This window comes from Meleagris gallopavo, chromosome 4, assembly GCF_905368555.1.
Source record: "Meleagris gallopavo chromosome 4, MGAL_WU_HG_1.1, whole genome shotgun sequence".
Lineage (NCBI taxonomy): Eukaryota > Metazoa > Chordata > Aves > Galliformes > Phasianidae > Meleagris > Meleagris gallopavo.
The window spans coordinates 41,004,947-41,018,826 of record NC_139407.1 but is presented as its reverse complement, the minus strand read 5'-3'; the positions used below and the strand labels follow the sequence as shown (position 1 = coordinate 41,018,826).

At 35.6% G+C, this 13,880-nt stretch overlaps 1 protein-coding gene across 34 annotated transcripts in view; it reads left to right on the top strand.

Moving 5' to 3' along the window:
- SORBS2 (sorbin and SH3 domain containing 2) overlaps positions 1–13,880 on the top strand; it is a 153,224-nt gene that overhangs the window by 65,506 nt on the left and 73,838 nt on the right. For 28 of the 34 annotated variants that reach the window (XM_085222981.1, XM_085222997.1, XM_085222992.1 and 25 more), the window contains 2 exons: positions 5,440–5,489; positions 12,156–12,248. In XM_085222981.1, coding sequence (XP_085079107.1) covers positions 5,480–5,489; positions 12,156–12,248 — 103 coding nt within the window. In that variant the 5' untranslated portion in view covers positions 5,440–5,479. Of the gene's footprint in view, positions 1–5,439; positions 5,490–12,155; positions 12,249–13,880 lie in introns of those variants that run through there. The other 6 variants (XM_085223005.1, XM_085223004.1, XM_085222999.1 and 3 more) reach the window with 1 other exon arrangement.

Below are 13,880 nucleotides of genomic sequence, written 5' to 3'. Positions count from 1 at the left end.
ATTTTGATTAATGATACTTTAATCATTCAAGTGACCTGTAATTACCAAGTTTTACTTTCATCATTCCTTTTCAAGATTCTGCAAATTTTTGTCATGTGTTTGTTAGTTCCTGAAGGCTAATTAATCCTCATTTAACTATCACATGATAAATTTTAAATAGGAACATAGTTATAATGATTCTTGGAATTTGTGTGTTGAGAAAGATGGAGAACTAGTTGTTTACAGCCTTTTTTTTTATTTTTATTTTTTTGGATCTTCTGGGAAATAAAAAATTGAGTTAATGGAATTTTGAGTATGTATGTTAAGTAGTGTATTTAGTAAAATAAGCTACTTGATCATGGTGGAATGATTAACATGTCCTAATCAGACCCTCTTTTGTCAAAACTCTCCATATTTCCAAAAAGTGATCTAGAAAGCTTGTGTATTGTTAGAAAAATGTAATAAAAAATGTGCAAGTTTATATTCTAATTACCTCTAACTTGATACCAACTTAAAATGCAACTCCCTCCAACAGCAAAAATTGCTGTAAGGAACTTTCAGATTAGAAACGTAATTTTTCTCTATAGTTTCATTACTTTTTCTCTGTCATCAAATATTTACTTGATTTTCTTCCTGTTTTATGAAGAAACATGGGAGAAGAACACCACCGTACCACTTCTTCCTTGTCTTGCATTTGTAGCATTCTCAGAGGAAAAATTACATTGGAAAAACAGTGAAATGCCTGGAAAGTGATGTGCTATCAAATTTATTCTCTTTCCTTCAGACAGTCATTTTTTCTTCATACATTTGCCAAATTCAGGCTCTTGATTTTGACCACAGCAGTTGTAATAAATGTTTCCGACCTTAATGGCTTCTGTGAGTAGAAACCACCTTCTGATTTTCAACTTACATTTAAGACAAATAGTTCATAGCAGTACTTGTGCCAACATTGTTCCTCTGTTTCCTCTAGTTATGTCCACTCCCTCCCTTGATGTGTTTATAAAGAATGGTTAGCCATACACTCCTGAGATGAATTCTCCTGTATGTGATCTCATTGAGCACTTGATCATGGGAACTAGAACTGCTTGTGGTTTTCAAGATGAAATCTCCTCAGTGCTTTGAGTAGTTTGTGGGGGTTTTACTACAGGGGAACTGGGCTTACATTGAAAGTTAAATACGTACTTAATTTACTTTTACTGATACTGTGCATAGTTGGAATGTCTACAAGTTTTATCCCTAATTTTATCCCTAATTCCTAGCAAACTAGAGGAAGTTGTTTAGTTGATTCTAGCCAATCAAACTAACAATTTACCATAGTACTCTGAATCAAGAAACTGAAATATAACTAAGATCTGCTGCTTTTGGGAAAGGGAAATTGTGTGTATGATAATATTTTCTCTTTGAGCCTCCTTCAGACTATTAAGTAGAATTCATCAGCAGTTTTTTGAGACACAGTTTATTTGGACATTACCAGTTTCTTTTGGAAATGAAATAGCAATAGTCTGAATGCTTTGATTCAAAATATACCAACCAAGGCAAATTACCACCTTGCTCTTCACCAGTCTTTCAAAAACTGTGTAAGAAAGAAAACAACTCATTTCTTGGAGTTTGCTTGCTGGTTATCTACACAGATAACAAACCTGGATTTCAAAGTTGTGTGCACTCCAGGCCACAGAGCCAGAGACAGATCATGAAAGATACCTATAAGCTGGATGAGTTTGAGCTGATACTTACAAGTGGCATTTAAGAATTTACAAATCATTAAGCTAAGAATTTAGCTGTAATGACATTTTTCAGAGTTTCTACATATTTCCAAAAGAATATCTTCTCCTTTTTGTTATCAAAGGATATTCTGAATTTTAATGTTGTCTGTCTTTACCTAGTTACAGATTATGGGTACTAACAAAGATTATCTTAATTCTTTGGATGAGGTGGAAGCAGATAATAGCATGTTACTGTTCATTTAGACTTTGATTCAGAAAGCCTATGCTCACATTTGGTTAGCTGATGCTTGGGTGGATGATACAGTTGCACCTGTAAGTGCCCTAACATGTTATCAATAATGGAATTGAGCCTCAAACAGTAGAGATGTATCTTGTGCTCTTGAAGGTGGAGAAACTTTTCTTGACTTCTCACTAACTCTTTTTATAGCTGCACAGAAATGTGGAACAGAAGGGGTGTGACAGAATGGCTCCTCGCAGCACCCCGCACTTCATAACTTATCAGGAACAGAATCAAACACAACTAGCTGCAAGGTTTCTTGGGGAGAACAGAGCTGGTGTCAGTGATATTCCCACAAATGTTCTTAGTAACCTTTCACAGTGCCAAGTATTGCTGAGCTGAAATAATCTTTGTGGTGTTATCAAGAAATAATACAGCAGTGTATCTTATGTCTTTAGTGAAACTAAAGCAGTGGAAACTGCAGCTGTATTCAAGTTAACTGTATTCATGTTAACCCATTTCTGTGCATTAACACTGTCATAGAATGGCTTGGGCTGGAAGGGACCTCCAAGATCATCTAGCGTCAATCCACCTGCTGCAGGCATGGTTGCCAAATACTAAGTACAATACTGGATCAGGCTGCCCAGTGCCCCTTTCAAACTTGAATACCTCCATGGGTGGAATATGCACAACTTTTCTCAGTGGAAAATTTCCCCTTGCCACTTTGGCTAACTTGGTGTTCCTTTATCTTATCATCTAAGATTAGGTATGAATTTGGTAGAAGACCTACCTGACCTTGGTGGCTAAATCAACAGTTGTTGATTTTGTAAATTGATATGTTCCAGTAGAACTTTGTGTCTGCACTATATTTATGAGCATTTCTTCTGTTTTAGCATCCAAGAGCTGAATACCTTAGTTAATTGTGAGACTCCTTTTGGTAATGAAGACTGTCTGATACTTCCAGAGGAATATTCATTACATCACTCAGATTAAAGCTTTCTGCAAGCCCACGTACCCCAAGCAATTTTCAGGAGGCAAAGTAGGAACAGTAATGCAAAACAAATCCCTTTGCTTCCCCTCCTCCACCAATTTCTTGAAGTAAGAATCTTAATGGTCTTTCAGGCAAATTTTTATTTTTAAGTCCATTGCCTTTGTACATCTGGCTGTTAATTTCTCTGCATTCATTTGAATCTTACTGCAGTACCATTAAGTATTTGGACACTCCTTTTGCTCTCTACTAACAGAAAATTCCAAATAATTTTAAGTGAGCAATGGCAGTTTGTTAAACTGCAAAGCCTGCTGTTTGTGTCAGTTCAATTTATATAACCTTCTTTGCATGCATACTTTTTGGGTATACAAGGTTGTGGGTTTTTTTTTTCTATAGGAAAAATTAGATTAATGTGGAAATGTGAATGATTTGTATTGGAATCCTTCACTGTGAGTCAGTCATCCAGTGTAATCAGGATAGAAAAAGTCTTAAGAGGACAAAGGTTAAGTGCTAAAACTGAGTGTAGTGTTTTAGAACTTCAGTAAGAGTTAAGCAATCCTCACTGTAAATATATCGAAGCCACCTGCTAAAAATCACTTTGGCATCACAGTCTTCCAAGATTTCTGTACTTGTTGGGTCTGAAAATAAATATCATGTTGCATTTCGCTGCTTGTTTGCAGTACCATCAGTGATTCAGTTCCAGGCTAAAAGAAGGCTTGAAAATGGTATCTCTTCTAGCAGCCCAAAAATGTTGTAAGAAATTGGGGCTTTAAAAATATTCGGCTGCTGTTATGTAAATCCAAAGTGCCAGTCAAAGATTATTTATCCAAAAAAAGAAAAAAAAGAGATTATTTGCCTTAATTTTTAAAGCTCTTCTAGAATTTTTCAGACCATTTTCTGATAGCTGCAGAATAGAATGTGATTTAAACTTCATTCATTGCCAGATAACTGTTTCCATAGTATTTAAGTATTAAGTATTAAGGTTGGTTTTTTAATTTTTTTTATTATTATTTATTTGTCATACATGCTCTGTCAAAAACTAACTTTGGATGATAGCAGCAGAGTTCAGATAGTTTCTTCACATGCTTTAGCATGAAGAATTGCTTACCAGCAGTGTAGAATCTGGCTTCATTACGAATACAAGAGAATATGGTAATTTTATTGTCAGTTCAGAGGTACAGGTAATTCAGTCCACCTGTTGAGCTGAGCTCAAATTCTATTTTGATTTTTTGTCACTGTTAAATTTTATTAAATATTAGCTATCTCAAATCTTCCATTAAAAAAAGGGTCCCTGTTCCAACATCATTGAGTCTTTTACATTTTGTATGCTTTTACTTAGCAAAGCTGTTAAAAACTATGATTTTCCATTTGCTTTACCCTGAACTTGATGGGGACAGCACACAGGGAGAATAATTGTTTTCAACTCATACTTTTTTGTCCTTCAGTGTTTCTCTATAATTTACTGAAGTAAATTATAGTGGGCAGCATGTATGTAAAACACAGTTGAGACTGATGACTGCACAGCAGTCTCTGTGGTTCTTATCTGTGATAAGAATGGGATATTCTTTAAAACCAGTTCTGCATTTCTCTTTGTCATCCTTTTATGCTACTGCAGTACCTTAAAGAGGCTGAGAAAAGAAGTTATTAAAGTTCCTGAACCTCAGATAAATTTGAAACATAAACTGTCAGGAGATGGAAAATACTGTTCCGGTTGGTGCTGTGACTTACACCAGTAGGTTGAAGTGCCCTGTTAATGTAGGGTGTCCTCTTTTTTCTGCAGTTGTGGGTTTTCTCATTGTTTTTTTCTGTTCTTGTTAGTTTGTAAGTACTGTATGGAATCGAGATGCCTAAATAAGTGATACAGCTTCTGCATACATTATTTTCATGCACATTGCTACATTTAAAAAGCACATTGCTGAGCTTGGAAACCAAATATATAACAACTTCATTTCCTATCTGTTGACTCCAGTGGGTCATCTGAAATGGGTTTCTATGGATGCCAAATCATATCCTGCAAAGCAATGCAGTGAGCAGCATTAAGAAAGTTAGTGTTGTCTGTAGAGAAATGTTAAATCACTGGATGAAAACAGACACATCTTCTTCTCGGAAACATTTGAGGAAAGATCTAATAACTTTGATTGCTTCAAAAAAATCTGACGAGGCCTATGCTTTGTATCTTTGCTCATGCAGAAGAGTGAATAAGACTTATCAGCAGACTTTAAACATGTTCTTAAACTGGTCTTCTTTAGTTTATAGTTTCAGGACCAAAAATCAATCACTACATTTTTATCCCAGACCAAATGTTTACCAGAGAGATACTAAACGCTTACAAATAGAGTAGCTTATAATGGAAGCACCAGCTCATCTTTAACTTTGGAAGAACATGCAGTGCCAATTTAATTAAAGCCACATTAAAATAGGACTGTTGTTTATATCATGTTGATTCTCCACTTCCCTGAGAAGTCGTGCTGCCATTTTGTGCCACATATTCATGTCTTGTGCAAATTAATAGATCATTTTATTCTTCACAGGAAATCTGAAGACTTTTATAGCAAATCCATCAGTGTCAGAATGAACACAGGTATGCTGCTTATGTGAGATTTTTCTTTACTTACAACTAAGTGTACAACTATATGTTGTTTAGAAGGCAGAGAAAATCCCAGATTTATTTAAAAGTTCATGTTAGTTGGTGTTGAATTTAAACAAAGCAAAGTATTTTAGTAGTATGTCTGTTTATATGGATTTCTATTCCATATATGAATTTTACATACTTGGTTTTGTATGTATGGATATATATGGATATATAAAACATACATGCATGTTTAGCTTTCTGTGCTTATGTTACTTCTTTCAGTTTTGTATACATATGCTTTTCTGCAAATGTGTGTAATACTGGGACATAAAGGCTGTGGAAAATTGATGCTAAAGTATCAGTATCACATTTTCCTATCATGCCTTAAAAATGTTTTGTTTCCATTCTTTATTGTCAGTAAATTAAAAGACATAAATATTTGTATTGGCTGCGTTTGCATAATCAGATGAGGATAACTATTTTGTACTTGAAGATTTACGTTTTCTCTCAAGTTACATTGATAGATCTACTGACCACACAAATTACTCAGCAGTATATATCTTTATGTTATGATCTGTAAAATACTCCTGACTTGTTCCTGAATCATTTAAGTCAATAGATAATTCTAATGGTTTTGCTAGAAGTGGGAACAGCCCGCTAGTAAGCAGACCAGTGAAATCCTCATGCCAGGTGTAAAATTTACAGCTGCCGTCACTTCTTTACCCTCTACAGATAAACTATCTGCTTTGCATATTATCTGTGGCACAGGAAGAGAAATACTCATTCTCTGCAGACCAATTACTTTTATTATTGATCACAGTGCTGCACTGAAAATTTGAAATAAGGAAAATCTCATGCTTGGGGCTAGAGGTCCTGAGCTGCCTGTGAAACCAGTGTAGATCTTTCAGCAGCATGCTCTAAATCCAAGGGATTAATGTTTCCATGCTATAGCTTGCTGTTATTTTCTAGGCTCCTGTATTGAAGAGCTTCCTGGCCTCTGATTCTCTCAGTCAGTGATTGGAATTCATGAGGTTCTCAAAAGGGTTTTTTTTAAGACAAAGTTAAAATATATTGTGTAAGACAAAATTAAAATGTATTGTGATGAAACTGCTATATTTGCAACTATTTTTATTAGGAAAAGCAAAGTTTCTCAGTTGAGGTGGGGTATTTTTTGGTTGTTCTGAAATGTCTTGCAGACCTCCGTCAGTGGGTGACGGAGAGGGAGTAGCACTAAGTCTTGATAAGGATTTCATTTATGGAAATTTGTCTCACCATTTTGCATTTTTTTTTACAAGATTTCCTTCCTAAACATGTCAGTCTGTATAATGAATGTAATAGTGAAGTACTGCTTGCTACACAGAACTGTAATTTCAGAAGTAAGTCAGCTAAGCATCATCTGTTTGAGTGATTACACTGTACACTGTAATCATATGGGTTAAAACATAATAGATGTCATTTTATAGCTTCTACTTTTGAAAAGTGTGGCTTGTGTCAGAGATGAAAATTACCAGTTTGTGTTACTGCAGCTCTGAAGGGTGGTTTTGTTCTGCACTGCACTAAAGTTTCTCAAGTTAGTCTGAAACTCTGAAGAGGAACAGACATAAAGATTTTAATCATCTATATGTCTGAATGACATCTATTATGGATTGACTCTTCTGATCACATAGGATACTTGAAAATCCACTTAAAGACCCAACTATACTTGAAATCTTGCATAGTTTCTTAAAGACATCATGACTGTAAGTTGGACTTTAATCTACTGTGCTCTTAAGTAGTGAAAACATTTTTCATCTTATGGATGTGCACATTGCAAGCTGTACTAAAAGGAAGTATTGGCAAAAAAAAAAAAAAGCAGCATTTCATATCAGTTCTATTGATGTATGTCACTTCTTGACTGTAAGAAAAACTCCCATGAGTAGGACATAGAAGTGAACTTCTTACACTACTGTTGGTGAAGCATTGCTTTACTAAGTGGCTGAGACTGAGGATGTTTGGCACAGTCACCTGTCTTAGGGCATTAAAAGAATGCAGAAGTTCCTTTAATTTTTTTGCTATTTCACTGCTTTATAATAGAAATTCTTGTATGACAAAACTGGAGGTTTTTGGTTTACTGTGAATTTGCCACTATTTTGTTTTAAACTAGGATTACGATTAATTATTTCAGCAGATAAATTTTCTCTTGAGTTTAGTGCAAGTAGTTGTTCAAATGGCAAAGCAAACAGACCTGGTCTATGTGCAGCTTTAAAAAGCTGATGTACTGCTTGGACTGGGCTGCTCTAACCCAGCATTCCCTGTGGCTGCAGGCTTGGCAGTCTGTCTCAGCGAACTCTGTAGAAGATATTTTTGTCTACAGAGAAAATGTTTTGAAGAGCTTTGGTTTTCATTACTCTACCATATATGGGAGGGATGTTTCAGTGCTTGATGTTGATTCTGTACCACATGTTAGGAAGAAATACTCAGCAGCTAAATGCAGTGAAATGTATTTGCAAACACAAGGGCACAGACATTAGATATAGAGAAGGTTTCAGAAGTACTGAAGGCACCTTAATTTGTAGTTGATTTTGGTGTTCTAATTTTGCTGTAAGTTAACAAAAATAGTAGTCTAGTAGAATGTGTGCCTTTGTATTACCTTTTTAAACCCAGACTATGCAGTCATCAACTGAATGATATTTTGAACTGTATAGAGGTATTTTCATCAACAAGCCTTCAAGTATTGCAGATTTGGTGACCATCATTATCTTGGTGAGGCATTTTGAGAAACTAAGACCTGGAAAATGTAAGCCCCAGTGAAGTTCACTTCAGATTGCAGCACAGGATAAAAGTGCTTGTTGCTTGTATCAGGTGTGTGAGGTTGTTGTTGGGGGAGAGGAAATTTCACTGAGGGATTATGAATGAATGCAAGCTAATACACTAAAACAGATTCTTAGTGATCCAAAAAAGTTTTGGCTGTGTTTCACACAGATAATGCTCAATAAATGCATCTAATTTTAAAGTTGCCTGTTTCAAATAAATGAGGCACATAAAGAGCAGCTGAGAGTAAAAAAGTCTGCAGTTCTGAAAACCCACAAGTATTTTCTGATTGTTAAAATTATTAGTGCAAGTCATCACATACACTAACATCTTAAATTCTCTGAGAGACAAAAATAGAAATTCTCAGGTCCCTGGAGAGTTCCTGAATAGACTATTAGAAGCTACAAGCTAATAGAAGCTGTTTTGGGATCACTAAAACAAATATACAGCTTGATTGTTCAAATGTTCTCCTACAACATTATAATTTTTAAAATCATTATCTGCTGCAATTTAGCAGTATGAAAGAGCCAAGTAATAGTAGATGACCCTGAGTAGTCACTGTTAGGTTCTGTAGTAGTAGCTCAGCTTAGAACCCACAGAGGAGTTCAGGCAGATGACAGCAGGAAGAGAAGCCCAAATAATTACTTGCCAGGCTACTCCCAGCCGCTTTGCAGGAGCTGTCAGTGGTACATTTCCACAAGCCTAGATGAGCAGGCAGGCAGTACCCCAGATCAAGGACTTCTGAGAACAAGCACAGTGTCTGGACCCCTTTTAAGCCTGCGCCATGAGGGCCTCAGCCCTGGGGTCTAGGCTTGGAGCACATCAATACAAAGCACTGAGAGCAGCACTCCAGATCAGTTCTGAAGTAAGGAGGGGTGTGCTGCAGGGTATGGGAATCATTATGGGGTGCAGGGGAAGAGGCAGCTGAGGATTGCACAGGACTTAAAATTCAGTTATTTGTAGGAAGAAACAGAAAACAAAAGAGAGGAAAGGGGAAGAATGGAGAAAAGTGGAAAAGAATAGAAGAGGAGAAAGAATTCGTCAAAGCAAAAGGAACTGGATGGTGAACTAATTAAAGAGAGCATGCAGAGCAAAGCTGTGGAGTGTTCTGGTACGTATGCAAATATGCACGTACTACTAGCTGTAGGGTAAGCTGCTTGTCACTTCCTGTCAGTGTGGGGCTCTTTCTTTTTCTCTCTTCAGAGATAAACATGCAAAACTGATCATAGTATTCAGGAGTTCATCGCTACGTGTTTTTTTGCTCTAAAAGATACTAGCAGAAACATGCCTCACCAGATACCTCCTACCACTGTTTTCTCCTCCTTTTCTGCAGTACCTGCTGAGGATGCTTGTTTGTCTTTTCCTGGTTTGATGTGAGTATGGAGAACATGCAAGAGAATATCAAGCACTGTTGGGCCTAATTTGAGCTGGACATTTTGAGCAGTGTTTTTGATTGCGAACTGTTGCCCAACTTCAAGTCTATTTCTGCTTGCAGAATTGATTCAAGTTGCTTATGGTTAAACATTAAAACAATCCCTAGGATGCTATGGCTCTCAGACCAGAAGGATTTCTAATGTCAGAAGCAGATTGTATACATATGCACACACATTTTTTTATGCGTGTAGGCATTTCTTATTGATTTCGTCTTCATTTATTCATTGAATAGCAGCTTTGCAATATTAATTGCTTATATTTTGCAGATGAAGTGAGAAAATGGTTCAGTCTCCTGCACTGTTTTGGAATTCTCTGTTCTCTAGACTTAGAGCTTTTTGGTGTTATTCAGACTTCAGGAATCAGTGTAAATTAAGTTAGCATTTGCTGGAAATTTGGTGGAATTATGAAAAAGGAGTACAGGCTGAAATAAGCTTCTCAAAGTTCAGCTGTATAAGGCCATGCAGATCTGGACCTTTTGCGGTAACACACAGATTCTTCTGATCTTCATTCAGATGCCCTTGATTTATGGGAGCTTGGCCTGGACAAAGATAGGAAGAAGGAATCCATAAGGCATAAATATGTACTTGTCCATAATCATTCATGTTTGATCACATATATTGCACAACTGAAGGCAGTGTGTTTGTGTGTTTGTATCTCACCTGAGTGCAAAGCAACTCTGCCACTATTGTGTACATACTGAGAATGTTATAGCAGGTACAGATTTGGAGGGGTGGCTTCTATATAGAGAGGTAAATGGTGTATGAATATGCATATAGTCTATTGCAAAGCCTGTTTTATCTATCTTGCGTGAAGCTGTCAAATCTTTTGCTAGATAATGTGTCTACTAATACAGAATTGTGACTCCATTCAGTTACATTAGAAATGAATTTGAAGCAGAATTCGTGGAAGTTATGTTGATTAAATATTTGTATTTGGTCTCCTCCTCCTTTTCTCCTATCTTAGCTTTTCTATGCTGAAAATCAAAAAGGTAGCTCTTGAAAAGTACAAATAAAACATTAGTTTGAATTTAAAAGTGGCAGCTTGTATTAATGAAATAAATGTGTTGCTGAAGTCTGCCCATATTCAGATAAAAACAAAAAGTCAGTATCAGCAGATTGTCAAGTCTCCCTGGAATTATTTCCATTTTATGTTAGTGGGAAGAATGATACAAGAACGGAAAATGTGATTTTTGTTACCATTGCCATGCTATGTTTATGTAAGCAAATTAAAACAAATTTGATAACCAATTTCTGTTTCCCAAGTCTAGTACCAATAATTAATATCAGTTAATGTAATGCATGAGGCTGTTGCTGACTAAAACCATCTGGCCCTTTGCCTCTGGACTTGGAGCTAACAGTGGCTCTTTAGAACCCCTTACACCTGGGGCAGTGACTCAGATGTTTGTCTGCATTAACAACTGCTTAATGTGTATCCTTGCTATTTTGGGGGAATGTTGGAATGAGCAAGGGAATGCCTGCAGCTCACTTCTCTGGGAGATTGGTTTAAGATGTCTTCTCTGTGGCTCAAATTACCATTATAGGAAATCCTTTCCACTAATAGGTTGCAGGTCTCTCTTAAATATAATTTTTACATTGAGTGCAGAAAAATATTCTGGATAAATTATCAGGAAGGATATTTACTAACTTTGATAATTATGATAGTTTCTAAAAAGCACGTTGTAGGAAAGCCTCCTCCTTATAAAACAAAGTTCTGCTAAAGACAGAATGATAGCCCAAATGAGGGAGGAAAGAAAAAAAGGAGATCCAGTTCCAGAAGAAAGGTTTTTCATACTGCTAGTTGTTCAGACATATTTTAGATTTAGATTTCAAGTCTTTCCCTTGAAGTATAGTTTGGTTCTAGACATGCATGTGTTTATCTTCCATTAAATTTAAAGCAAACAAACAAAAAAAATTAAAAAAAAAAAAAAGGAAAAAACCAGGGACGTTCTCTCTGAATCAAAGTAATGCATGCCATCCTTAATTAGTTTGTTTCTTGTGTTTAGAGTGTCTGAAGGACCATACAGAAGTACTTTGTCAGCTAATCAACATAGGCTTAGTTTGAATGGTGTCTTTCTAATGCATACAACGAAATTATTTTACAGTGCAGATTACTCTGGAATGCTTAATCCTTTATCTTGATTACTTGTTTATTTTTTCAATTATTGGGTATAATTAAGCAGTTTTCTAGGCAACTGGACATATGTATTTCTACAGTGAATTTAGTATTAGATATTTGCTTTTTTAGTTTGTATGAGGTTTATTGTTTCTTAAAGCTTGTGAAAGTTTATGTATTCTGCTAATCTGTGGAACTCATGAATTTATATGTACCTGCAGCATTTCTCTAATTGCATGTTTATTTTCTTGTATGTTTGGCGTATCTCACACTGTGATGTGTTGCATGTGCTTGCTTCCTTTGTCTGGGGCTGGTGTCTGTATTGTTTTGTGCTTCCAGATAGCGGTGGGTGTGCTCGCAAACGTGCTGCAATGTCTGTCACATTAACAGCTGTGAAGAGGGTTCAGAGCTCTCCAAACCTACTGGCTTCAGGTATAACAACTAACAGTAAGATACTGCTCATGAATGGCATTCTGTAGCATTATATTTGTCTACAATATCACTCTGCAGGAGGGGAAAGGTAACCATATTTTCTATTCTACTGACAGATATTTTCCTTAGTTCTACAGTGCTCTTTAGAAAGTAGTTCTTATTTCTTTCTGCCTGTATTCTGTAGTCATTGATGGAAAAAGATAGAAAGACTTACGAAGAAGCTTCTTTTTTTTTTTTTTAATTAACTTTGCCTTTGGTACATAAAACAGAATTTGGGTTTCATGTCCCCCATTGTTTTACAGAATAATACAGCATGAAGAGAGGGTGTTTATTACAAGTGGCTTTAGAACTGCTCCTAAAAGAATCTGTATGCAATGGTACAATGATCATCAGAAGCCAGAATAATTTAAAAACATTTATGAAATGTTTTCCTAAAAATGTGTGGAACAATAAAACCATAGAGAGCATTCAGTAGGGAGAGCTGCTGCTTAGCATTCTTCTGTCTGATTTCACAAGATGAAATCTTAATGGGTGTCAGCTGTCCAGATTCAAACGTGAATTAAGTAGTTGTAAGTAAAAATCCATAAAGAATCTCAAGTGTTGTAGGCTAATTCTTTCCAATATAAACATTAAGTGTTTACACTGAATATAATAATAAAGTTCAATGAGCATAAATTTCAGAGAGCCAGAAAGGAGTTGCGATGTAACGTCTTTGTTTTGTATGTTTTTTATAATGTAAGGCTAATCCCAGGAATAAGAACTCTGTTTGAATTTCTGAAACAAATTAAAAATTTGGATACTGCTCTTTGTAAGTAAGGGTAGTAGAACAGTCATAGGGATTACTGCTTGCATAATAATTCAAGAAAGCATTACGTTTCTATTTCTTAGCAGTCTTTCTATGAATTTTTTATTTCAGCATGTACAAGCCTTGTAATGTGTTGTGTTATTGCACTCAAAACTAATGATGAGTGCTCTTAGTTCTGTAGTCCTACTGGGGCTAGATTATTGTACATGAAAATTATTTTCAATTTGTTTGGAGAGGTAAAAACGTTAGTTTGTTCAGAGGGGAAAAAACACTATTATATCTCTAAATAATCCAAGAAAACACCAGAATTTCTGATCTACCATGTGCTGGCAGTATGTATGTGTCCATTAGTGATTTGTTTTGAAGTAGTGAAGAAAGTTTCATGCATTCTGGTGGGGGGTAAAAAAAAAAAAATCCTGACAACCTGTAGACATCTTTCTTAGTTTTGAATTAAAACTTTTCAGTTGATCTTAAAAGAATGCTATTTCTTCTGATATCAAGATTCTAAATGGTAGTAGACCTCAGTATATACTGAAAAAAAAAAAAAAGATAGCAAATATGTATTATTGGCTGTCTGAAATAGCAGTAGTTAATTAATAACTTTTAACACACTGTAGAACTTCTACAGTAAACATTAGTTATATATAGTGTACTATTTTGAGGCATAATTAAGAAAGGAATTCAGATAACTGAGCAAAAGAATACCTGCATACTTTACAGAGTTTCTAAACTGTGTCATGAGAAAAAAAAAATTACTAGAGAGGTTTTATTCCTAATTTTCAAAACTAGCTGTTTAGAGACTTTCAAGTACTATTTCTTAAGCAAGA